The following is a 27,313-nucleotide window of genomic DNA, read 5'->3' on the forward strand; positions in this document are numbered from 1 at the left end:
ATCTGGGTCAGGGTATATTCTGGCAAACTGTTTACCAATCACGTTTCACAATCGGCAAAGCAAACTGTGGCACACGGCACCTACCAACACGCGATGGGTAACTCGCGAAGCACAATGTTCCAACTTGTTTTCCCAGCACGATACCATAGAAAGGGATTTAAAAGTACGAGGTTTGAGAATTAAGAGGCGGGGCAACAGTTAAAAATGTTTAAAGTTAAAGTTCATGCAAAAAAATATTAATAGACAAGTTTCAGTCAAATATTTATGGTTATAGCAAAATCCATTGTTAAAGTAGAGTGCAAACAATCATATTTGGAACATTAGAATATATTACTCCAATTAAGTATAAATAATCCAAATTAATATCATTTAACATTAATAATTTTTCAACAGCAGATTCGGTGATGTGAACGAATGCTGCTTTTAAATGAACTTTTATTTATAAAACAAAAGTTAATGATCATGAATGATTTCTCATCCGCCCATCTTCAATTAATAAAATTGTAACATGATTTTTTTAATTATTTGGCTACCAGACCTGCGGGTTACCCACGGGCCCGCAGATAGGCTACTGTACATGAAAGAAAGTGTAATTGTAATTTTTGCATTATTGTCAAATCTGTAATTGGTTTCTGCAACAAAATGTGAATAGATAAATATTGTGCAATGATGATTTTTGTTCGGATTTGTTGGATTAGAATGACTTTATGAACGCCTTGAAAATCCTTGATTTGGTCCTGATGTGTTGATCTAATGTTGAAAAATAAATGAACCAACGTACAAAGTTGCAAGGTGCAATTTTACAACAAAGAAACTTGGTAAAGGACACCTTGTGGTTTAAATAGGCTACATACAAACTTAACCTTTACATTTTAAGTAATTACAGTTAAATAAATACAGAAATCTGCAGTATTACAAATTGTTGCCTATATGATAAGCCTTTACAGTGGTTCCTGGTGCAGAATGTCTGCTCATTTCATTAGTAGGCTAACCTTTTATATTGTCCATGTAAAATGACATAACCTATAAAAAGACATTTTAAAAGTTCTTTAAATAAATTAGCGAATATACATTTGCAAACATGCAAACATACTTATTGTAAATGTGTCAGTCAAATAAAACATTTATATAATTATTTAAGAAACAATACAGTCCGAGGGCTGGATGGCCATAATAAATTTATATTATTTCAGTCAAATGCTTTATCAAAGTATTGACATAAAACGCCTCTAAGTGGCGTACTGGCGCTATCGCACGCCAAACGGATGTGACATGTATGGCACTGCAATTGCTTAAATTGGCGCGGTTTCTTCTCGCGATCCTGAAAGTAGTACAAGATGTCTTTGGGAACAACTTATACATTGAGAAGGGGAACTTTGTCTGCAGTACTTCGAGAGGATGACGTTAGGTTTGATCTCGTTAAACTGTTTAAATCATTGTTAGCCTATTAACGCCAGGGCAACGACCTCTAATTAGAGTATTAAAAACATCTGTTAGACACAATGTGCTAGTGTGTGTGTTTCTACAGAACCATTTTCCTTGGACAACTTGAGGGTGACAGAATAATACAGGACAAGGCATTGGTTATCCCTTTTGAAGAGTCTGAGGCCTCTTTGCCTACTATGACAACCAAAGTAAAAGAAGCCCTTGCTATGGGTGCTGATGAAAACATCATTTTAACCGATAGTCAAGGAAACCTACTCCTTGATACCCCTGGCACTAAAGGTTTGTGGTTTTGGGTTGGAATGGACATTGAACAAGTTTATTATGAAATTCACCACAGCACATCAACATGCAAGTTACTACTTTGTATATTACCATGACAGTACCATTCAGAATTTCACTATTCTATTTATCCTCTTTGTCACAGGTTCTGCGTCTTGGAAGCAGAGCTCCAGACGCCTTTTTGCCATCAAAGAGGATGTATTTGCAGAGATGGGAAGGAGAAAAAGAAGAGAACCAGGGTAAGTTCATAAATGCTATTACCAGAAGAATGTAGTCATCTTTGAACTTTTAATATATCCATGCAAATAAAAATCTAAGTGCTGTAGCAATCAGTCTAGTCCATAGTGTCAATTCTTATCACCTGACATCTGTGATTTTATGTACAAGTTCGGATGGGACTAGATGTACAAAACAAACACTCCCACCTCTGTGTACTTTACTAAAAGAATGTGAAGATCATCGAGGGCACACCAGTTGCCCACTTCCTTCTTGGTGACCCGGCATATCCTCTTCTCGAGTGGCTCATAAAGGGTTACACCGAGAGCAGTGCTCTTACTCCATCGAAAGAGTCTTTCAACGTGTATCTGAGTGCTGCCAGAACCATCGTGGAAAGCGCATTTGGAAGATTAAAGTCAAGATGGAGGGTTCTGTTAAAACGCAATTTCTATTGTGAAAAATAAACCCCACCTGGATGGAGGACACACTGATTTTGGAGAATGCATCAGCACAGCCTACCCCACGGCCAAGTGAAACATCTGACCCAGCTGGTGAGATAATAAGCCAAGCCCTTACTTTGCACATGCAAAAGAACTTACCATTGCGCCAACGACACTTCTGAAATTTCAAATTTTACTGTCTGTATGGACAGTAGTGTTTACATGAAGAGTTAGTTTTTTCTTACAACTGATTATTTTTTTAAATACTACAAACTCTGTGTGATATGAAATTTATGTAAGGGATAGTTCACCCAAAAATGAAAATTTCCCTTCCTCACCCTCAAGTATGTAAACAAACAGTTTTTGTGAAAAAATTACTTCCATAGTAGTACAAAATAAATAAATAAAGAATAAAAATGAATAGTTATTCCCATGAATTAAATGGAAAATGATTTCTACAACAAGTACTGTTTACAAGAACTTTATCGAACCTCTAATTTCACACTGACACTTTTCCAATGCACCAACAGTGCATCAAGGTAAATAGAAAAACAGTACACAAGTCAGTAAAAACTCTCTTCAGTTACTTCAATTGTCCTAGTGTACAGAACACAGCAAAGATGCTTTCACATATTAACAAAACTAGGAACATTGCTTACTGTGCAACTGTAATAACACTTTTGTCCTTTAACAGAACAGCAACATAACTGCTGGAAAAAATTATAGGTTAAGGAATTGGCTCTCTTCTTCCTCACTGTGGATATGTGTTGCTTGAAGAACATGCAAACCATACATGGGAGGAGGATGAACAGGATGGACACTTGTAAAGTCAGGAGGGCCTGGTGAGGAAGAAAAGTGTGGTGGCAAGACAGTGGGCAGACCATCAATCATAAGGTCAACAAATCGTGGTGGAAATGGTGGAAATAAGTCGCTCCTCTCTCTTTTGGTGTTCTGCGAGCTGCGCCAACATCCACTCTTCCTGCTGTCTTTGGAGCCTCTCAAGAACCATTTGGTTCTGAGAGGTCCAGGCAGTGATTGTGTCGAGTGGTTTGCTTGTTTGGCCTCTTTGAACTATCAAAATTAAACAACATGCTTCTAATGTACAAATTAATTTAACTTTGTGGCGAGTGGGGCGGGGCCGAGAGCCGTGAGAACGGAGCGAGACCGGTGGAGTTAATGATAATGAGCGACACCTGCGCCACTCGCCGGTCTCGAGTCCCACGGAGGAGCTCCGGAAGGATAAAAGGAGGAGTGACGACAGTGGAAGACGAGAGAGGACCAGGCCTGGACTTTTATTTTGTATTTTATGTGCGGCAGTCGTCCGTGAGGGGCTGCCGCTTTACTTTTATGTTTGTTTGTTTTATTAAAACTTTGTTTGAACGTTCGCCGGTTCCCGCCTCCTTCTTCCCGATCTACGAACTGTGTTACATTGGTGCCGAAACCCGGGAGGAAGGAGGGACATGCTGTCAGAAGAGCCCTCGCCGCTGAGGGAGATCGCGGTGCTGACGAGGTCGGGCAGCACGAAGGAGCAAAGACCGCCAGTGGCTGCCCGAAGCGGTGGTGCTGGAGCAATGGAAGAACAGGTGGGACGGAAGGCTCGCTGCCGTGCTCCGGGGGCCAAGGAGGGGTGGCTGCCGTCCAAGAGGGAGCGGAGGAGTCGGCGCTGTTCGCCAGGAGGCCAGAGCCTGCTGCCATCCGCCATGTTTGGGGAGGGGCAGGGAACGGGGGACTCGCTACCGGCTGCCCTCGACCGGAGGAGCCATCGCCGTCCGCCAGGAGGCGGAGGAGCAGAGCCGTCCACCAAAGAGGTCCAGTACCATCGCATGGCACCGCGAGTGAAAGCCTGGTTGAGGACCGAGCGGCAGTGTGTCTGGGAAACGGACCGAGAATTTTTTTTTTCCTCTCTTCCATCTCTCGTCTCTGTCTCTCCTCATCCTTCCGTCTCCTTTTCTCTCGCCTCGTCTGTCCTTACCCCCAGGTACGCCGCGGCCGCCGTGATCGGCTCCCCCCGGGGAGGGGGGAGTAGAGCGCAGTCTCGGGAGTACCCCCCGACCTGCGAGGGGCGATGGGGGTATGTGGCGAGTGGGGCGGGGCCGAGAGCCGTGGGAACGGAGCGAGGCCGGTGGAGTTAATGATAATGAGCGACACCTGCGCCACTCACCGGTCTCGAGTCCCACGGAGGAGCTCCGGAAGGATAAAAGGAGGAGTGACAACAGTGGAAGACGAGAGAGGACCAGGCCTGGACTTTTATTTTGTATTTTATGTGCGGCAGTCGTCCGTGAGGTGCTGCCGCTTTACTTTTATGTTTGTTTATTTTATTAAAACTTTGTTTGAACGTTCGCCGGTTCCCGCCTCCTTCTTCCCGATCTACGAACTGTGTTACAAACTTCAATTAGAATTTTCAAATACAATAATGAGTAGCCAATAAAAATACAACTGTTAACTACACCTTGTAATACTGATCATTTTGATTTTGCAAAGGCCATTAAAATAAAATAATCAAATACACTAGGCCTTAAAGGGTTAAAAACTAACCCTGAAATTGCTGAAACTCAGGCGGTGGAACATCATCAGTGGATGTGGCTGAAGTCTCTGCATCCTCAGAGTAGTCAGAAGTATCTGCAAGTATCAGACAAACATGAACAGACTACTATCATATAACTTAGGAACTTTGGAGCCTACCAAACAACTTTCTCTCACTTAGTTGCAAGAAACTGAAAGTAATTTCCACAAAACAACTAATAATAAAATAATAGGACACGATTAATAGAACAAGCAAGTGAATATTCATAACTTGAACAAATGTAACTGGTATAATTGATGAACAAAATAAGTTTGTTAGTCAATAAGTTAACTTACCCGAGGGAGATGGTGTTGATGTCTCGTCAATGTCAGCCGGAGGGTCTTCGAAAGCAATAGACAATGGCCTGTGCCCTAGTAGCTGGTCCAGTTCATTGTAAAAAGGGCATTTTTGTGGGTCTGACGGCTATCCTGCAAGTACTTTCATGTCTCGGCTGTCTCGTACATCAACTGGCAGGGTTGTCTACGAACACGTCGCATGTCACAACTCGCCCACCATCTCCTCCTCTGGAGTCGGACGCAGCGCAAGTTGCTGCGTGCCGTCCACATCCTGGGGGAGCTCAATCGTGCAGCCGATGCGCTCTCATGACAGCTCATGTTCCCCGGAGAATGGCGACTCCATCCCGAGATGATCCGGCTGATCCGGAGTCGATTCAGGGAAGCTCAGGTAGACCTGTTTGCTTCCCGCGAGTCCTCCCACTGCCAGCTGAATTTTTCCCTGACCGAGGCCCCCCTCGGCACGGACGCACTGGCACACAGCTGGCCTTGGGCTCTACGCAAGTATGCGTTCCCCCAGTGAGCCTGCTTGCACAGACATTGTGCAAGGTCAGGGAGAACAAGGAGCAGGTGCTGCTGGTCGCACCGTACTGGCCCACCCTGACCTGGTTTCCCGAACTCATACTCCTCGCGACAGCCCCTCCCTGGCGCATTCCTCTGAGGAAGGACCTCCTTTCTCAGGGGCTCGGCACCATATGGCACCCGCATCCAGATCGGTGGAACCTCCATGTGTGGCTCCTGTAAATCCAAGTTAATCCCCTATGTCATCATGACATAACGTCTCCGTGAATGCATGATGTTTATCGAACATTTCTGCCATATGAACATTACTTTGACACAGGTATAGTTACACCCGATAACACCCGAACTCTTATTTGTAACATAGAAACATTAGTTTTCTTTAAAGCTGCTTTGAAACAGTGTGTACAGGCCCGGCTCCAGAATCAAATCACTGAGGGTACTTCTTAAATTAGTGAGGGTGCTCTAATATATATTAGTGGCATCCGATGCTATGGCGCAAAGAGCGCTCCGTTCATAATCACTAAAAAAATCTGTCACTCATCTTAGTTCATCGCGATCTCACAAATATACCTTATTATCATTAAAGTTCTCTACGCTGCACAACGAATCTCTTATTTACATCACATCAACACTTTGTTCTAATGAGATGATTCCTGCTGAACACAATACCTGAAAAACACTCTGGTGATTTGAGCGGTGAGTGGATTCTAACTTAAACACCTCTGATTCAAGAAATCAACAGATATGATAACAAGGCAAGCAGCGACAGTTGACCACATTAATCCTCAAATATTAGTGTATTTTATCTTTTAAAAACACTGATATAACTACACATATATGCTACATATAAATGTCGATGTATTTTGTAAATAATGTAAATAAATTCTTTATTTCTACTAATTACCAGAAATCGCTGTTCTGTCTCAACAACTCAATTCTTTGCCTGATATGAACTTCCCAGAACTATCTGAAGTTACGTGAGTCACGTTATAATCGAGAATTTACCTGTCGCAACTTGCTCTCTTTATGGCTTTCACAAGTAAACCGAAACTAAAAGTTAGAGTTCGTTATGTGAAAAGACCATTTCTCAATGCTGTAAACCAAAGCTTACAACTTCTGTCTTATTTATCGGTAAGTATGTCCTTCTCTTAACTTATATGATATGCTGTCATATAAATGTCACGATATTAGTGTGTGTTTGGTATACTTCTAGTTGAAAGGTGTTTACTCGAGGAGTCAGGGGCAATTTATCACAAATTGTATTTATTATTTTGCAAATTCAAATCCATTATGATTCAGGGTCATTCTATGGAATATTACACCTGAAAAACACTTTAGTGTTACAATTTCTTTATATTTTTAAATAAAACAATATTTTATTTGAACAATTACACCTTCTTGAGCCATCAATGTGGCAATATTTGTTTTTTAATGAATATAGAATTCCAAGCACCACAAATCTGTCCCCACAGTTATGTACAGAGGGAAAATGCTTTATTTTGAGGTCAAAAACAAAAATATGATAAAATTAGGGATGTAACGATTACCGGTTTGACGATAAATCATGATAAAATTCCCCACGGTGAGTATTACCATTTCATCATTAAAACCGTATTCGATTACCGCGATTTGAACATCTCATGATAAATAAATACTGTTCAGCATAAAGCACAGTTTTGAGTAACAGTCTCACGTGCGCACATCAGCAGTAAGTTTCATTTTGAGTGAAAACATGGCGGAAAAGCTGGGAGGGTTTAAAATAGTGCTAAGGGAATTATATAAATGAATATATGAATTAATTAATTATATGAATGTACATCTGAAGGTTCTGACTGTCTTCAGAAATGATTCGATGGCATTTTGTTTTCATCTGTGCTCCATGTAATACCTAAAGGAAGTGTTCTTAATCACAATACTGCTCTGTCCACAGAGTTTATGGGAAACAGCTGTATTCAGCTTTTCCATATAAAGAGCCACATGCTTTCAGGCTGAAATGTGAGGTTTATTTGAACATTTACATTAGATATTTGGACATGCTATTAAACTGTTGTCAGTCAAGTTGTCATTTAAAATCTGAACATCATTGGTAATGTTATTGTTTTAGTAATTATGCAAACAAAAAGTCATTTTATTTGTTGTTAGTTGATTTTTAAAACTTGAAGTGATTTATGTGTTGATACTTTTTGAACATCTCCAGCACATTTTAACAATACCGTGATAATACTGATAACCGTGATAAGAAATTTTCATACCGTTACATCCATATATAAAATATATAGTGAAAGTAGTGGTCCCCTGGAGTTGCGTCACTGGTGTTCCCATTTAACAAAATACATCTTTTTATTTTAATTTTATTTTTTTTATAAAAATCACATGTATGACATCACTTGACCTCCTTCTTCCCATTTCCTGAAGATCTATGAAGAAAGACCCATGTTAAGTCCACTGTTTGTTTTTTCAGTTATCAGAAAGTTTCTCATTTATCTCATGATTTCATCTGAAGCTTTTAGTTGAACTCAGTGGTATTATTGGACCTAGGCTAGTTTATTTCTAGGGAATTAGAATACAAATGGATTAAACTAAATTAATTTAGTGTGTCACATGTCTACACTCAAGAGTTAAGTGTTGAGAGTGCTACTCCCCGGAGTGATGCTACTCCACCAACCACCAACAGAGCATATAAAATACCAAAAATAAAAGTATTTTTTTAAAACATCAGCAAGTAAAACACTGAAATATGACAACACAAACAACAATAAAATCAGAAATGGACTTTAACTGTCAGTAATAGAGACCCTCTGGGTTTCGTGATCCTGATTCACGCACCTCAATCCATGCATGGCTCTTCAGAAAGTCAGCGCGTGTCTATTTCAGAGTGACAGATTACTAGCGCTGTCAACCAATTAATCGTGATTAATCGCATCCAAAATAAAAGATTCTGTTTACATAATATATGTGCGTGCACTGTGTATATTTATTATGTATATATAAATACACACACATACAGTCTATATTTATATTCATATAATTTATATTATAAATAAATATATTTAATATATGAACATAACATTTTTCTGAAATATATACATGCATGTGTGTGTGTATTTATATGTACATAATAAATATACACAGCACACATACATATATTATGTAAACAAAAACTTTTATTTTGTATGCGATTAATGGTTTGACGGCACTAAGTAATACACAATGTTTTTGCTCATAACTCACTCTATGGTGACCTAATGCAGATAATGTAAATAATAAACTGACACATAAGTGTATTATGAGACAGAAGTTTACCGTCACTGTGGGAATTATGATCACGCAATATTGACTGATGGATCGGCAGAGAATCGTCTTTCTGCAAGTCATTAAGAAATTATGGTATTATTCTATTTAAAGAAATATGAGGTAAACGTACGAATACATAATGTGCGGAATTTTGGAGTAAAAGTTTGTATGATGTGTAGCGAAGCACTGATCAAAAATATAAGTGTCTTTGTAAATGAGCATCTGCTAAATGCCTTAAATGGAAATGATGTAGATCAATTTAAACACAATCTGTTTCATAATCAAATAATTTATATGTTTTGATTTACTATGGTTTTGTACAGGTCAGTTTGAGATTCAGAAACAAGAATGTCTCACACTGTCATATCTGTGAACTCTTCAACGCTCATCATCCAGTTTCAACCTGCAACACAAACAGCTCCTGATACGACAGCGACAAATGCTCCTGTGCCTGTTTATGTACAACAGGTGGTGGGAGCTTCACATCTTCATGGATTTAAGGCATTTCTGAAACACCAACCAAAAGCCCTCGGGGTGAGAAATGTCTCATAAACCAAAATAATTGGTTTTTATTTGTGCATGTCAGTGTGAGATAAGAAAAGTACTAAATTTAAAATGAGTAGTACACACATTAACAAGGTATACACAATTTTTATTAAAGAATGTGACTTACTGTCTTGGTGACAGAGCAGGAAAGACACCAGTATAAGATCAGGTTTTTCGAACATCATTAGTGCTGACGTGAATAAAAATCTTACTGAATTTACGTTTAGCATTAGCCAGCACTTTTAAATTTGCCAAGATGTCAGGCGCTCTGGCTCCCGGTAAACAATGGACTATGGTGGCTGGTATCTCTATTTTCACGTTCCGTACAATAGAATCGCCAATAACTAGAGCACTTTCATCAGGTTTCTCAGTGAGTGCATCACCGAGTGGGGAGAACCTGTTTGATGTTTTGATCGTAACGGAAGAGTGGTGTTTTGAGCCGCAACTAGGCTGCCTCACAGTCACCCAGTTGCCCTGCTGCACGGGCTCAACCAGAACCGAACAATGTACAGATAATAACTAGAGTAGGGCTGTGCAATTAATCGCATGCGATTGTCATGCGCATCTGAACAAAACAAAAATTGAACAAAAATGCCCCTGCACAAATAAATTAAATCTATTATGTCTGTTGCTAACGAAGTGTAAATGAATAGAAAGTGTCGATTGCGACATTAAATTAAGATCTGCTCATGTTGCCCCGTTTTTCTTTTTATAAACCGTTTTTACAGTGTTGCGCATTATAACCAATCGCACACAATTCTGTTGCGCTTAGGAATGTAATGGCCAGATGAGTCTTCGCTGAAACTCAGTTTTGTTGAGTGTGCGTGCTTGCTGACTGAATTTTGGATCCTAACGAATTCTCTCATCATAAATAACAAAGCGCAGATGTACATATAATGTAAGTAAGAGATTCATTTCACAGCGTAGACAGCTTCAGAAATTATAACCCTAGTTCTATTTTTTGAAAGCGCTTAAACGCGCGATAGATCAAATTTAGTGATAATGTTCTTCGCTCACTTTCTGTATATAATTTATGTACTGTTTGAATAACCGTGGAAATGAAACGTTATAATTATCTATTTCTAATGTTTTTATTAAACTAATCACGTTAAATACAAATTCAGTCTCATTAAAATATTTTATTAGCCTACACCCATATCTTGTTCTTGCCTATTAAGATGGGTTCATCATGTTTGTAGTTAATAAATTTGGCTGCGTTTAGTCTTACCCTGGAGTTGGTTCACCATCCGCCTGCAAATACAATGACATTCATACAATGACAATTCCACACTTGCCGAATATATTTTGAGATATTTTTCTAGTACAATCATAAATCCATAACTACAGCTGCCATAAATGTATATTGTATATTTTATACTGTTCCCCTTTATGATAGACTCTCGTCGTACTCACACTTGTTTTTGTCCCTCACAGACGGTCCAGATAATGATCGGTGTGTGGACTCTCCTGTTTGGCATTGTGTCTTCAGTTCTTGGAGAATCAGTCTTTGTCTATACTGGTATTGTTTACTGGGGATCTCTCATCGTAAGAAACTATTATACGATTAAGTGTTCTGTCTTTTATAAAACAAGCTACGTATTCCAACGCAAGCCTCCATTTTGTCCGTTCTCTCTCTTCTCAGTACATCATCACAGGCTCACTCTGCATTGCTGCAGAAAACAAAATTAATTCACCCTCCAGTTTGAGTTTGGTATGTACTACACAACACTTTACCTTTAAGGGTCCAAGCACCGTGCTGGAAATACAGAAATAGTGTTCTGTTGTGTTTGTACTGATTTTCTGGACTGGTTTATACTGATTTCTTCTTCTTTTTCTGCCCTAAAAGTATATGGGTATCAATGACCATAATTCGTAGAGACCCTAAACTTTTCAGGAAGGGCCCAAACATGCACATCTATTCTGGCATCTATTCATCTATTATCATAACATAATATGACTCGGATACATAAAAAAACATGGCCACTACCAGCCAATCAAATTTCAGCAACTAATAACATCAAATCTCAATGGCTGGGGAAACTTCTGAGTGTGTTTTGTGTAGCTACGCTGACTTTCACTCAAATTTAATTGAAACAAGACATCGTAAACCATGCTGGTGATTTTGAAGTTTTTACAGAGTTGTATAATCCAACATCAATTTCTGGGTTAGAGGGGTGGGCCGGAGTTGCTTGAACCCCTGGCGTTTTAATTGCGATGCCATCAAATCACCATCTAAACTTTTCTGAACAGCTAATTAGGCACATTTTCATCCTCCGCTGTCTAAGCTTAAATCTATAATCAAGTTTTGCAGAATGCTTCCTATTTCTCTTCTGGTTAGGTTTAATGTAATTAAAATGACATCATCCCCTTTTACACCAGCATATTTGCTGTAAGCTAAAAAAAAATCGAAGATTGACTGGACTTTGCTGTAAAAAACACATTATATTTAAAAAGACACATTTATTGTCCACATGAGCCACTGGTGCTTGGACCCTGATGACTGCTGCTAAATGAGGCTGTGTTTCATTTATTTATGTGAAGTATAGTGTATTTTTATCACACTCCATGTACTTTTCTATGTGCATTCACTTGTTAACATAACGTTTTAAAGTTTTTGCAAATTTATTAACCTGCTTTATGTTGTTTTCTGCCTGTAGGTGAATGCTTCGCTTGGAATGAACATTTTTTGTATTATAACTTCAAGCATTGCCATAATTTTCATTTCACTGGATTTGGTTAAAGGTCCAGGCATGTACTGCAGGGGTTATAACTGTAATTTAGAGAGTAATTATAAGGTATGTCTTCAACTTTTATATTAAATATGCACCGAAATTGCATTTTTGGTCAAAAGAGAAAAATGGCTGAAAATATGAGCTGAAATATTCACATTTGTTTAGTAATTACTGATGCTTTCAGTTTCACAATAGATCTGAGATGATAAAAGCTATTCTTCACTACTGCGTTAAGAGCATCATCAAAAATCACTCCCAAATTTTTTGCATGTGTACGAGAATTCACAGATAAGGGACCCAAATGGTTATTTATCTGTATAATAGAAGCCCAATTTAAAATAGTTAAAAACTACTGCCGAGACACACAGTGACACATTAGCAATGAAAAGGACAGTTATTTTTGCAGCTGACCTTACTACATATGCATTTGTAAGAGTTTCATTTCAGACACAAAATTATTTAAGTGAATTACGCAACATGATTTATTAAGGTTTGCACCAGTCAATTTACTGATATTTGTGCCATAATTTAATGCCCAAAAAAGCATGTCTTAAATGTTACATTACCATATAAACTTCAAGGATGATAGATTCTGGACTGCTGAGCAGACAGTGTACCAGTGTGAGCAGCGATTATCATTGATTCTGTTCTAATTATTTGTGTTAATGTTGATTTTTCTCTCAGATGCTCTTCAGGGGAATCAGAGGTGTATTGCTGTTATTTGCCGTGCTTGAGTTTATCATCTCCATCTATCTGTCAGCATTTGCCTGTAAAACCAACCCCTGCTGTTGTCCTACTCAGGTGAGTGAAGAGCCAAATCAGGAGTGCTCAAACTTCTCTGGAGTTCAATGTAAAATTCTGGAGTTTTAAATGTGAGTGTAAATAAAGTGAACTCAGCACACATTGTGTTCCCAAGCATTAAACCTGCAGCGTTTGCAGAGCTGGAGTTCATGAGAAGCATTTTTACTGTGAACTGAGTTGCCCTAAAAATGTATTGCATAAAATGTTTTGGTCAAGATAATTAGGTTACACTTGAACTTGAGGCCTGAGTTTGACCAGTGTGTTTTCTCCCCCGATAGAAGTAATTGAACAAACAATAATTCAACAAACCTGCTCATCTCAAAATAATCTACCTCACACTTCATACAGTTTAAGGACTCATTTGCTTTCATTTGTTTACTTCTTTTACTATGGAGTCACAAATTTAAGGTTGTCGATCGGAAAGCAAAGCACTTTTAAAATGACATTCAGCTGAAGTACACATTTTGACTGAGCGGGTTCAGTCCTCTGGCTGAAGGCACATTGCTGTTTTAAAGCTCTAGGAAGAGTTTGAGTCACATTTGTACTCTCAGAAGAAGTTGTTGTTTATAAAAAACGTCAATATGTGCTTTAAAATTACATATTAATTATGCTCTACTGATTAATATAATACGTGTGCTCAGACTCTGACGTGACCCTAAGCACTTTTCCACGTCAAAGACAGTTTTTACAAATATGAACGCTAGCGTGGATTTAAGCGTGCGCACACCCTAAGATCAGATCTGTGCACACGCACGCTTTATAAATGAGGCCCCATGTATTGGAAATGTGTAAAGCACTCAGTAATGAGTGCAGTAATTGTTACATAATATTATCAATAAATAAGCAATCAAGCAAGCAAGGAAGCTGATCATATAGCGTGTTTTCTTTCTTTCTTAGATACCTGAGGCCAGCAGCTCTTCCATTCATCACCCGCCTGCAAACGCTCCTCCACAATACAGTGAATGCAATCAATATGAATAAGTGAACAGTATTCCCTTATTAAACATAAAGGTATGGGGTATGGGAGGGAGGGAGGGGGTCCTAATCGTCTGGCCTAAATATACAAAGGAGATGATACCCCCATCCAGAGTCTCTCCAGGCCATCAATTCAAGATGCCCAGATCAACCTGACTATTCATTCACTCAACTATTCAAACTATTATTTACATATTGGTCCATGCTCATGAACATGCTCTTATAATCAAACAGTCATCAGTTTGGACTCTGGATGAGAAGAAATCTATCATTTAAAAGATACATACACCAAAGGTCAATGTGATTGCCATTTTGAGTAAGTAGGATGTAATATTTAAATAAATGTTTACTTCAATTTCAGCTGTGCAAGTTCATAATCACTGTGAAATGCCAGTGTGACAATGATACATGGATCTAAGACAAGACGTCACCATTTTGGAGTCTGCATCAAATCAAGTTTACAAAAGTCGTTTCATATACTTAAAATTACATATTAAATACAAGTAAAGTGTCTACTTTAATTTTTCAGTTAACTTTGGTGAAAGTAAAATGTCAAAATATGTGGAAATAATATTCCAAAGTGTAAAATTGTCATTCAGTGTAATGGTCCAGACTTTGATTTTACCATTACAGCTTTAAATAAACATAAAATACTAAGTTAAAAAATACATCTGTTGTCTTGACTTTTTCAAGTAAATGTTGGCTGTTATATTAAAAATATTATGTCTTATTGTTTTAAAAAAAATATTTAAATAACCAGTGGACTTTTGTCCCGAAAATGCAGTTTGTCAGAGATCATTCAGTGTAACAGTAATAAGAAGCCGTTCTAAAATCATATAAAAACTGATCCTGCTCTTAAATACTTGATAATTCCACCTTTTCATGGTGTGCTAACCTAAGATACAAAAACACATGTCATTCAGTGAAATGCCAAAAAACACTTATATTGTTTGATTTTTTGAAAAATAAGGAGATGCTGTAAAAAATTGTGATCAACTTTACTGGCCAAGCTCAGTGTTTGATACAGGTGGCCAGTTGATTGCCTGCAGTATAAGCTGAAGTAAAGTTTTGTCATTCAGTGTAATGCAGATTCTCTGTTACACCACAGTGTCATCCATTACACTGAATGACTGTCATGAACTAATGCAGGGCAGGAAGGAAACACACGTAGCACATAACATTGAGACAATACAAAGGAATCACAGGACAGACTGCACTCTAAGTACTAACGCAAACTAGGGTAATTAACAAGACATACCTGAACCAAATAACACAATCAAACATGAGGGAAAACTAGGTCACGGAGAGCACATGGGGAGAAAAACACAAACAAGATGTGTTCGACTTGAAGTGGCGCTGCGCAGTATGATCAGTGTATGACATCAAAGTACCATGAGAGTGATAAGAGAGCAGATGGGTCCTTATGCTTTGGAATTGCTCTCGCGGTACTTTGATATCATACACTAATCATTCTGCGCAGCGCCGCTTCAAGTTGAACACACCTACAGACAGTCCTAAGGTGTGACATTACTTCCCCCTCCCGGAAGGCATGTCCTCGGCTCTGGGGCCAAATCCATTGCCGGATGGAACTTGGGTAGTGGAGTCATTTTAGGACAGTGATCAGGGACAGGAGCCATCTCTGGACTGAACTTGTGAACAGAAGCCCTCTCTGGGCTGAACTCTGAGACAGAAGCGCTCTCTGGACTAGAAGCGGGAGCAGAAGCCCTCTCTGGGCTTGACGTGGGAACAGGAGCTCTCTCTGGGCTGAACTCTGAGACAGAAGCGCTCTCTGGACTAGAAGCGGGAGCAGAAGCCCTCTCTGGGCTGAACTCTGAGACAGAAGCGCTCTCTGGACTAGAAGCGGGAGCAGAAGCCCTCTCTGGGCTTGACGTGGGAACAGGAGCTCTCTCTGGGCTGGACCATGAACAGAAGCCCTCTCTGGGCTGAACTCGGGATATGAGGCCTGTGTGTAATGCAATCGCCCATATAACGTTTTCCACTTCAATAAAAAGCTTTTTTGAACAAAAATGGACAAAATACAACACAAATGTAATTTATTTGGATGAATACAGCATAGTTTACAATATTACATACATTTAAACTAATTTAAAAAGCATTTTAGAAATAAAAAAGGCACATTTAAAAGTAGCATCTTAATTTAAGTGTATTCAACCGTTCTCTGTAATCTCTTTTTACTGAAATAGTGCTAATTCTCGTGGCGGTGTGTCGCCGAAATCTGAGGCCCGTTTTTGCGGGGGAACTGCGAACTTTAAACCGCGGCCTCGCGTTTCACTCGTAGCTGAGAGATGGCATGACTGACTCCAAAACCTGCCCAAAAACAAACAGTACTGAGATTAGAGAACATATTTCAACATCAAATTAAATTATATTCAGTATTATTATAACGAATAAAATCCATTCATGTTATGCAAGGCAAAGGTGTTTCCAGCGCAAAACGACCGCTACTCACGCAGCTGACATCTCGTCCTTGTTGCGTTGCATAAAATAATGTAATTTACACCACATTAAAGACTTTATAAAATTATTTGATAAATGAGGAATGTTTAACATTGACAAATATGTTAAACTTAATAAGAGGTGTTAAACATTATTAATATTACATATTAATATTTAAATGCAATTTTTATTGATTAATTATATATGCCTATGAACAGAGGGAGTCGCTAGGCACTGTAAAAATCCACAAAGCTAATCAAGTAAATGCAGACCCAGTTTGGGAGAACAATAACAATAAAGATAAAGGCCGAATATCCCAATTCTCTTTTATACCCCTACGCCAACCACTTCCCCTTGGCCCTTGAAACAGAGTGTTAAGAGGTAGGGATGAAAATATTCCCCTAAGAAATAGGACACCACTACTACACCAGTACATGTCATCATACGTTGCTAGCTCATACGTCATAGGAGATGTGCCGATGTTTATCAGAAATTTCCAAGATGCCGTCGTCAGCAGTAGTCATCGCAGTTTCATGGGTTACAGCTATTTTTTTGCATTTATCATCAGCAAATCACAGAAGACAACGGAGACGACAATATATTTGACGCCTGGTGGATCAGTTCTTGGTATGTATGATGGCTGCAAAGATGTTTTGTTGTATTTAATATTAACCAAGCTAACTACACAACTCAACGTTATATACTGCCTTCACGTGCTTAATGAAATGTCCTGTTTCCCCATTTATGAAGTCGTGATTACGAGCTCGTCGCATTCAATTGCTTTGTAGTTTGAAAGAATGGATTGACAACATATAAACATTCATGGCGCTACATAGTTGCTTACGATGTTTTAATTTTGGTGAAATACATGCTTATTTCACTGTTTATAAAACATACAGTATGCTTCAAATGATTGTTCATAATGCACTACTTTAATGACAAGACACAGTGATGTCATTGTTGTGTAAAAAAACTGATAAAGAACAGCTTTGAAAGCAGCAATGTTGACCCACCCCCCACATGAAGGCAGCAGTAGAAGCTGGACATGTAGAACTTTTGTGTACTTGTGGTGTATGAATCTGTTGGAGTTGCAGACCTATGGTTCTACACAAAAAAATATATATATATAAACGCAACACTTTTGTTTTTGCCTCCATTTTTCATGAGCTGAACTCAAAGATCTAAGACTATTTCTATGTACACCAAAGGCCTATTTCTCTCAAATATTGTTCACAAATCTGTCTAAATTTGTGTTAGTGAGCACTTCTCCTTTGCAGAGATAATCCATCCACCTCACAGGTGTGGCATATCAAGATGCTGATTAGACAGCATGATTATTGCACAGGTGTGCTTTAGGCTGGCCACAATAAAAGACCACTCTAAAATGTGCAGTTTTATCACACAGCACAATGCCACAGATGTCGCGAGTTTTGAGTGAGCGTGCAATTGGCATGCTGACTGCAGGAATGTCCACCAGAGATGTTCATTTCTCTACCGTAAGCTGTCTCCAAAGGCGTTTCAGAGAATTTGGCAGTACATCCAACCGGCCTCACAACCGCAGACCACGTGTAACCACACCAGCCCAGGACCTCCACATCCAGCATCTTCACCTCCAAGATCGTCTGAGACCAGCCACCCGGACAGCTGCTGCAACAATCGGTTTGCATAACCAAAGAATTTCTGCACAAACTGTCAGAAACCGTCTCAGGGAAGCTCATCTGCATGCTCGTCGTCCTCATCGGGGTCTCGACCTGACTGCAGTTTGTCATCGTAACCGACTTGAGTGCGCAAACTTTGGAAAAGTGTTCTCTTCACGGATGAATCCCGTTTTTCACTGTACAGGGCAGATGGCAGACAGCGTGTATGGCGTCGTGTGGGTGAGTGGTTTGCTGATGTCAGTGTTGTGGATCGAGTGGCCCATGGTGGTGGTGGGGTTATGGTATGTGCTATGGACAACGAACACAGGTGCATTTTATTGATGGCATTTTGAATGCACAGAGATACCGTGACAAGATCCAGAGGCCCATTGTTGTGCCATTCATCCACGAACATCACCTCATGTTGCAGCATGATAATGCACTCACTAACACAGATTTAGACAGATTTGTGAACAATATTTGAGAGAAATAGGCCTTTTGTGTACATAGAAATAGTCTTAGATCTTTGAGTTCAACTCATGAAAAATGCAAAAACAAAAAGTGTTGCATTTATAATTTTGTTCAGTGTATATAGTGTGTGTGTAAATTCTAAAGAATAGAACAAAGCTGTAAGTAAACTGAGAAAGACATACGGAATATCTTACCAACCAGTGATAACTGTGTAAGAGAACAGAGTTTTGTTGTTTAGGTCAAGAACAGCAAACATGGTCTGTCAACATCAAACTAAGTCTTATCTGAGACTGCTGTTAAGAAAAGCACCAGTACATACAATATTTGCAAGATTACTAAATCAAAAATGCATTTTATTCCATTCCCTTTTTATGAATTACTTAAATATTATTCTAAACTCAAGTTCAAAAGACATAAATTTACGGATATAAATGGGCAAATGTACAGCATGCAAACACGCATAACATATATATCATTGGATTACTATAGCAATGGATTAAAGCATCATTAGTCTTGTATTCAACCAGTCATCAGTTTGGACTCTGAATGAGAAGAAATCTATCATTTAACCCCCTGGGGTCGACAAACGCATATATGCGTTTTGAGGCAGATTTTCCTGATAAGGCCGAAATGAGCTTGAATTACTCTGCCATTTTTGATCGTACAGATAAGAGCAACACACCATTCGAATCTGTAAGGGGTCTACTTTTATTTGTATACACTCATAAGAACAACTAAACTTTGTGCTTTTGAAGAATAAAGAAAACAAACAGGGTGCGCTCTCTGTCTTCTCCGTCTCGGCGAACTGCTTTTTGAAACGCGTCACTAAAATGAACTGTAACTCAGCAAATACTTCACACAGAGACATGAGAAATATATCTATAGAAAGCTTGACATGTCTACTGTTAAATGAAGTCTTACCGAAAACAAATATTCTGTGATAAAGTAATCCGTATGAAAATTAGTAGATTTAAGGGACATCTTCATGCGGTTTCATTCATCGTTGTGTAATTAAGGCGTTTAAATGTGATTTTCGCTGGTGGAGATTTAAATATTAGAATTGGATTGATTGCAAAGGGTGCTGAAATTACCGGAAATGTATTACATAAAGTAATCACAGTACTTTATTACTGTATTTTATATTTACTGTGCTTCTGTACTTCTTAGCTACTGTAGAAGCACTGTGTTGAGGTGGAGCAGTGATGCCACAGGACTGATATGTGATGGAGGATCATTTAACCATCTCTGCTGTGTTTTCTCCTTCTCTATATGGCTTTCAGAGCAAGAACCACCTGAAGACTCCCTGTAATGAGACATCACCCTCACAATGAGTCTCACTGGGTTTTGCAAGTCTTTCAATGTTCTTTGCGTCTTTGTGAAAAAGTGCCCATGCCCATGCATGATTCACATTTTGTTGCTGTAATCTATAACTATATTTAGATTGCTCTTGCTGACTATATCCAGCCTTTTACGAACTATATCCAGCCTTTTGCTGGTCATTCCTTCAGATGACCAGCAGAGATGAAGCTAAGCCTTGAGAGGACTTCAGATGACGCTAACTCTGAATAAACATACAAAACTCTAATATATATGTAGTGGGTTTGTTTCTGCGTTGTGTGTTGTTGATAAAAGAGACTCCATACAATGATGCAGGTGTCATGTGATTTACTTTCGGCTTCTCAGTTTCTGCATTAAAACATAACAGACACCATCAGACAGAAAAAGGAGAATCTCAGGTCTAGCCGTGCCTCTCATCGCCATGACATCCCGCGAAAGAGAGAGCAAGTGAATTACTACATACTTTGACAAAAACTACGATGACATAATATTAAGAAAAAGGGAAATACAGAAAAACAATACAATACTACAATGATCCATTTACATACCTGCATTAAAACATAACAGACACCATCAGACAGAAAAAGGAGAATCTCAGGTCTAGCCGTGCCTGTCAATCATTACAATAGTTTTTCAAAGTATACTCATTTAACAGGAAATGCATTCAAACTTCTCATGGATCATTAAAAGTAAACAGATATAACTTCAATCGATCTTAAATTTATAACTCATAACACAGATGAAACTGTTAAACTATTTTACCAAAAAAATGCATCATTAAATAACGAAACTCAGTAGCATAACGCACGTGTAATGGCGGCCGTTACACAAGCTCATACTCTGAATAAACATACTTTTACAACGTTCATAACTTGAATTACTGATCTTTCAATAAAGAAAGGGTAACAAACAAACATATTTCACACAGAAATCCATAAACAACGAGTAATTAATAATAGTTAAGCACTTTTCTGAAGAGCTGATAAAAACACACCTCTATAAAAAAAATGAAAATAATACTTAATGTTGTGCTTGTAACCACATGACCGTGCATCACTCATGCAATCTCTCCTAATTACAATTTCAAAATAAAAGTCCTGTATATTAGTACCATTAATTAAAAGTAATTACAATAATCTAGTGTAACAACATTACACTTGCCACATCCACCCCTACTGTTTTACACTTGATTATTGGACAGATCAACGTCTGGACTTGTCAGTGTTGTCATTTCGCATAAACCACCTTAGGTTATACAGCTGTAAAGCCATCTCATTAAAGATTCAGATAAATCAAGGGTAGCTAATCCCCAATCTACCATGTGAAAAACCATGCCATATACATAGTCTTAAGTATGACATACACAAACAATCACTCTCTATGCTTATTTTACCAAGCAAACTCGTATATCAAAGACCAAAAAAACAAAAGATCATCTTTCCACCTATAAGTTAACAGGTGCACAATCAGTCACGAAAAAAAAAAAAGTAATACAAAACAAAAATCTGATGGAAAAGACAATTAAGAAAAAAACAAAATTACACTTCAATCACAGGACTAACCCTTTTAGTCGACATTATTTGTATCAATCTGCTCACAGGTTTAATAACCCTACCAAACCTTGTACGTGTTTTGTGCTGTTCATGAAATTCTGTTGCAACATGACAAGAATCTTCTTTATGTTGAGATGAATCAACAGGTTTCTCTCCTGAAACGTCACAATCATGATCAGCAACAGGAACTACAACTGGAGTTACAGAGTCTTCATTCTGAACATCTGGTACAGGTGAAACCTCATCATGTGATGTATGGCACAAAGACACTGAAACATTAGATATACTATCAGAATTGTCCTGACACTCCATCCCACCATCTTGTTCAGTGTGTTGCCCCACCTCATGATCACAAATCTCATGTTCACCACTGGCAGTCAAATCCTCCAATTCATCATTACCACCCCGCACCCTCATCCAAATCAACAATCCACTGAGAAGTTCTGTCTGCAGTGTCACTTTTCTGACAGTCAATGTCTGATGAATCACAGTTTAAACTTAGGTCACACTCTGAATTAACTGAATCATCCCAAGCAGGCAATGGTAAAAAGTTCACAGGCATTAACAAATTCCGATGGACAGTTTTGACACGTCCTGTAACAGGGTGACGAATTTGGTACGTATTCAACGAACAGTTCTTCCTCACTACAATATACACTGTGCTTTCCCAACGGTCAGCCAACTTCCTTTTTCCTTTCTCCCCTTTGTTGGCTAGAAGGACTCTGTCACCCAACTCCAAAGCATGACCCTTGCACTTGCGATTATAGTGTTCAGCCTGTTTGTTCTGTTGTTGGCGCATTTTGTTGTGCAAGTTGCATTGCCTCCTTAAATCCTTTCCCAGGGACTGAACATATTTACTTACATCGACCGTCCCCCATCCAAAATTACACTCTCAAACAAAACATCCACTGGCAATCTCGGGTGCGGCCAAACATCAAAAAGAAAGGTGGGTAACCAGTAGTTTCATGCCTAGTGCAATTGTATGAGAAAGTCAGTGTGTTCAGCATCTGAGGCCAATTAACTTTAGACCTCGGGGGCAAGGACCTTATCATGTCGCCAAGAGTACGATTAAACCTTTCAGTTTGACCGTTACCCATAGGGTGATACGGTGTAGTACGAGATTTAGACACACCAGACAATTTTAGCATTTCCGCAATCAGAGAACTTTCAAAGTTTGCACCCTTATCTGAATGGATTCGTGCCGGGAAACCATATATACAAAAGAAATTGTTCCACAGAACACGGGCAACAGACTTTGCAGTTTGATTTGGACAAACGTACGCACATGCAAGTTTAGTGAAATGGTCGGTTATTACCAACACATCAACTGACTTATTATTGACATCCTCAGCAGTCCAGAAATCGATACAAACCAACTCAAGTGGTGCGGTTGTAGTTATCGACACGAGTGGTGCTCTGGCCTCTGGCTCAGGAGTCTTACTTAATACACATCTCTTGCATTGCGACACGTACAATTTTGTGTCGTTCTCCATAGAAGTCCAGTAAAATCTCTGCCTCGAAGCCAAAGAGTGCGGTGCTGGCCCTGATGACCTGCGTCATCATGCACCCCTTTCAAAACCAAACCTCTTAAAGCTGCTGGCACAACATACTGAAAATTCTTTTTCTTGGTTGTCGGATTCTTAGACACACGGTAAAGTATGCCTAACTTTATCGTGAATTTGCCCCATTGTCGAAGTGTTCGTACAGTTTCTTTCGACTCATTACCTCTTTCTCTCCTAGAAGGCCGTCTACCTCGCTCAACAAAGAACCTCACCCTACTTATGACTGGATCCTGACACTGCTTGTCAAGTAACTCAGCATGGGTAAGCTTATCAAGTGGGTACTGCACGTCATCCTCCAAAACTCTCAAATGCTGAACATATGCGACTGCTCTTGCTGCAGCACCCTGCTCCCAGTGACGATGAGAACGGATCACAGCTGACATCTCCTCACAAGAAACTTTCCCTTCAACAAAACTCTGAACCAGGTTAGTCACTTCATTACACTTCTGTGACCCAGACATCTCCTCAACAACCTCCCCTTTTGTATGATCACAGGACAAATGAAACATACCCTGCACCTGCTCAACCCCAAGCGTCTCCGCCTCTTGCTTCAAAATGTCATATGGCATTCTGGTCAGTCTGTGTAGAATCCTGGAAGCAGCAAAAGGCTCTCGACTCAACGCATCGGCTACAACGTTTTTCGGTCCAGGTATGTACTGTATGTCAAACTCAAAAGGAGCCAGCTTCGCGACCCATCTCTGCTCGCAAGCATCAAGCCTCGGTTTGGTCAGAATATACTTGAGCGGGTTGTTATCTGTCCAAACCGTAAATTTGTGCCCACGAAGCCAATGACTAAATTTATCGCAAATGGCCCATTTCATAGCCAAAAATTCAAGCCTATGAGCTGGATACTTAGACTGAGCATGATTAAGTGACTTTGAAGCAAAGACGATTGGCCTTGCGACCGCACAACCCTCCTGAACTTGGGAGAGCACGGCCCCAAGTCCACTCGTTGAAGCATCCACCGACAGTATAAACGGTCTCAAAAAGTCAGGGTGAGCAAGTAAGACCTGATTTACCAGTGCAGTCTTAAGATTCTCAAATGCCCCTTTGCATTCATCTGTCCAGTCGTCAGGAGTGAGTTTCCGGACAGCTGCTGACCTCTTTCCAACACCCCTCCCTTTTCTAGGTCTCTTCTGACCGGTCATCAACTGAAAGAGAGGCTTTGCGATCATGGAACAATTCTCAATGAAATGTTGATAGTATATAACCATCCCCAAGAAGGACCTTATTTTGCCCACTGAAGGGGTGACACCATCAGCCTCCATTACATCCCTTTCTGTCACATTCGTAATAGCCTCTACTTTCATTGGATCACTAGCCACTCCCTCCTGTGAAACAATGTGACCTAAAAATTTCACTGACCTCTGTAAAAACCTACACTTGGAAGGCGACAGCTTCAAATTATGATCCTTGAGACGCTGAAACACCATTTCTAGCCTCTGCAAGCTTTCTTCCTCATTCTTACCAAAAACCAACAGGTCATCCAGGTAGCATAGCAAGCTCAGGAAATTCTGATCACCGAAAATAGTTAGCATCATTCTCATGAACGTCGCGGGACTGTTACAAAGACCTTGCGGTAAGCGGTTGTACTCATGCAACCCAAGGGGAGAGCTGAAGGCTGTAAATTTTTTATCCTCTTCATGTAAAGGGATGTTATAGTACCCAGACGTTAAATCCATGGTACTGAACAAAGCATTCCCCCCCAGTGCTGCCAGTACATCCGCCTGGTGAGGGAGGGGATGCGCGTCCTTCACCGTACGAGCGTTCAGCCACCGAAAGTCAGTGCACAGTCGCAAGTCCCCATTCTTTTTCCAAACTAACACTAACGGTGATGCAAATTCACTGGATGATTTTCTGATGATCTCTTTCTGCTCCATTTCATCTAGAGTCTCCTTTAGCTTGTGGTAGTGTGCCGGTGAGAGTCTGCGGTAAGGTAAGCGAAAAGGTCTGTCATCCGTCAAACGAATGCGATGACAGAAACCCTTTGCCTCACCACAATCCAGCGAATGTCTAGAAAAAACACACTCATATTTCTTTATCAGATCAATGAGCTTGCTTCTCCAGAAAGGTATCACCTCACAATCAGTCACATTTAAGTCTTTGAGGCCCAGCTCATCCAACTGACTGTCACTAAGGTGCCTGGCACCAGACACAGAGTTATTTGCTGACAAGCTACCACAAGAACTGCCGCTACTCATGGCCACATTCTGGAAAACTCTCTGCTCTGGCACCTGATCAAAATCTTCCAAAGCTATGCATGGGTAGACATCAGCCAGTTTCGCATTTCTGCGCAGCACAATTTCAGAGTTTGTGGGGTTTATCATTTTCACCGGGAGCCAACCATCACCCCATAAAGGCGAGATCACTCTACCGACGAGGACGTTACGATGGACACAACGAGAAGTACTAGGCTCAATCACAACCGTGCTACCCACTGAAAGTTTCAATCCTGGTGGCAGCCGACCCCAGACAAGGTGCTCACTCATCGGCTGCAAAACCACAGCCGATTTGGACTTTAAAGTACCAACCTTGTCAGGGATAGTGCTACCCCTCCACCTCTCAATGCTCGAAAGCATACGTAGAAACTGACAATCTTCACTCTGATTTGATTGGTCTGGTTTATCTAGTACTCTCCAGAATCTGTCATTAGATTTCATCTCTCTGATCAAAGGTTTCAGCACGTTGGTACCAATGATAAGTTGGTCCACTTGTCCACCCACAATAAGGACTGGGACACTAAAACGGACCCCATATACCTCAAGTGTCAGATCACACAAACCTTCAGGACTTGTCTGTTTCCCACCACACCCAACCAGGACAATGTTCGACGGAGGAAACAACTCCTGATCCAGGACTCCAGCCTCTCAGTTGAGGTACCACATCAGCACTCAAAGTAGTTGCCATGGAGCCACTGTCCAGCATCCCCCTCAGACGAACTTTGTCCTGTACCAAAACACTTGTATAGAACAGACTGTCATTCTGCATTGACTGAATAGTATTTTGAAAAATCACAGTTTTGTCTTTGCTTACACTCTCACAATGAAATGAATAAATCGACTCGGCATCAATATCCAAGGAGGAACTTTCATTTTGCCCCACATTGCCCTCCCCACAATGGAGGCTCTCTAGTTTCCTGAGGCTCGTCATCTCCTCGTCTGCCAGTGGTTTCCCTGGGCACAGTTTTCTCACAATTAAAGCTCATATGCCCAGAAGAAAAACACTTAAAGCAGAGATTGTACATCTTGCAATGAGCAGTAGTACTGTGATCTTTGCTAGTACAAACTCTACATTCCCGGCTCTGTCTGTTAGGATTCTTAGACCAGCCACCGCGCATAGACTGTGCATTACAAACAAGAGCTTTCTCCAACATGGTCAAGACTTTGTCTAGCGCGCCATTATCTGTTGCTGGAGTGGCTGTTTCTGACCTATGAGACAGAGGAGTTGAATCATCAATAGGCTCAAGAACTTCGGCTGTTTGTTGACATACAACTCGCTTTGTCGCTTTCTGTTCCCTAAGCATCTCATCCAATCTCTCTTGGACCTCAGAAGCTGTCCACGACTGTGTAGGTTTGCTTTTGAACACTAGAGACAGTTCCTTATCAGGGCAGTGTCGAATAAACATAACAGCCAGTTCTCTACTTCGATTTTCTAAAGTTCTGCCCTCCTCCCTAAGGCCCTGCTCAGCCACCTCAGCCGCTTTGTTCAACCTTATCCAATAATCCAGGGGACTTTCATTGGAGTAAGGTCTCACAGAGTAGAAATCGGCTAAAGGCATTCCTGAGCTACTGGAATCACTGAAATGGTGTCTCAATACTGTGAAAACAGCATCTACAGTTGGAGTAACCATTCTGTTACTCAACCAGACTTTTATGATATCTCTAGCCCTCCCCATTAGTCTATTTGTGACTTCTTCAACCCTTTCAGAGTTTACCACTTCTTTTTTGTTAAGGTATACTCGCATCAGTTCTTCCCACTCCATCATGGAGCACTTATCTGTACCGTCTCCCCGATAATACGGTGGTGCAGTTATCTCAGACTTCAGTATCAAATTTAACTTGGAGGCATCGATAATGGTTGCATTCGACATCTTGGTGTCAGAAACATTACTGCTTTCTCCAAGACAACCACTAGGTGACAGACTTGAATGTCTAGTCTGCAACAGACTGTCTCTGATAGCTTCGCCAA

At 40.0% G+C, this 27,313-nt stretch overlaps 1 protein-coding gene across 1 annotated transcript; it reads left to right on the plus strand.

Annotated features, from left to right (window-relative positions):
- The first annotated feature begins 6,803 nt into the window (after positions 1–6,803).
- LOC131538613 (membrane-spanning 4-domains subfamily A member 4A-like) lies at positions 6,804–14,746 on the plus strand. The gene is made up of 7 exons (XM_058772550.1): positions 6,804–6,890; positions 9,377–9,587; positions 11,034–11,144; positions 11,242–11,310; positions 12,257–12,394; positions 13,016–13,132; positions 14,030–14,746. Exons 2-7 carry the CDS (start codon positions 9,402–9,404, stop codon positions 14,111–14,113), a joined length of 705 nt encoding a protein of 234 aa, XP_058628533.1. The 5' UTR covers positions 6,804–6,890; positions 9,377–9,401; the 3' UTR covers positions 14,114–14,746.
- The last annotated feature ends 12,567 nt before the right edge of the window (positions 14,747–27,313 follow it).

The sequence above is a fragment of the Onychostoma macrolepis genome, chromosome 04 (genome assembly GCF_012432095.1).
Source record: "Onychostoma macrolepis isolate SWU-2019 chromosome 04, ASM1243209v1, whole genome shotgun sequence".
Classification (NCBI taxonomy): Eukaryota; Metazoa; Chordata; class Actinopteri; order Cypriniformes; family Cyprinidae; genus Onychostoma; species Onychostoma macrolepis.

Coding starts and splice junctions, on each gene's coding strand:
- LOC131538613 (XM_058772550.1), top strand. CDS start 9,402: ATGTCTCACACTGTCATATCTGTGAACTCTTCAACGCTCATCATCCAG. Junction 12,395..13,015: donor ATTTAGAGAGTAATTATAAG/GTATGTCTTCAA, acceptor TTTTTCTCTCAG/ATGCTCTTCAGGGGAATCAG. Junction 13,133..14,029: donor CCTGCTGTTGTCCTACTCAG/GTGAGTGAAGAG, acceptor TTTCTTTCTTAG/ATACCTGAGGCCAGCAGCTC.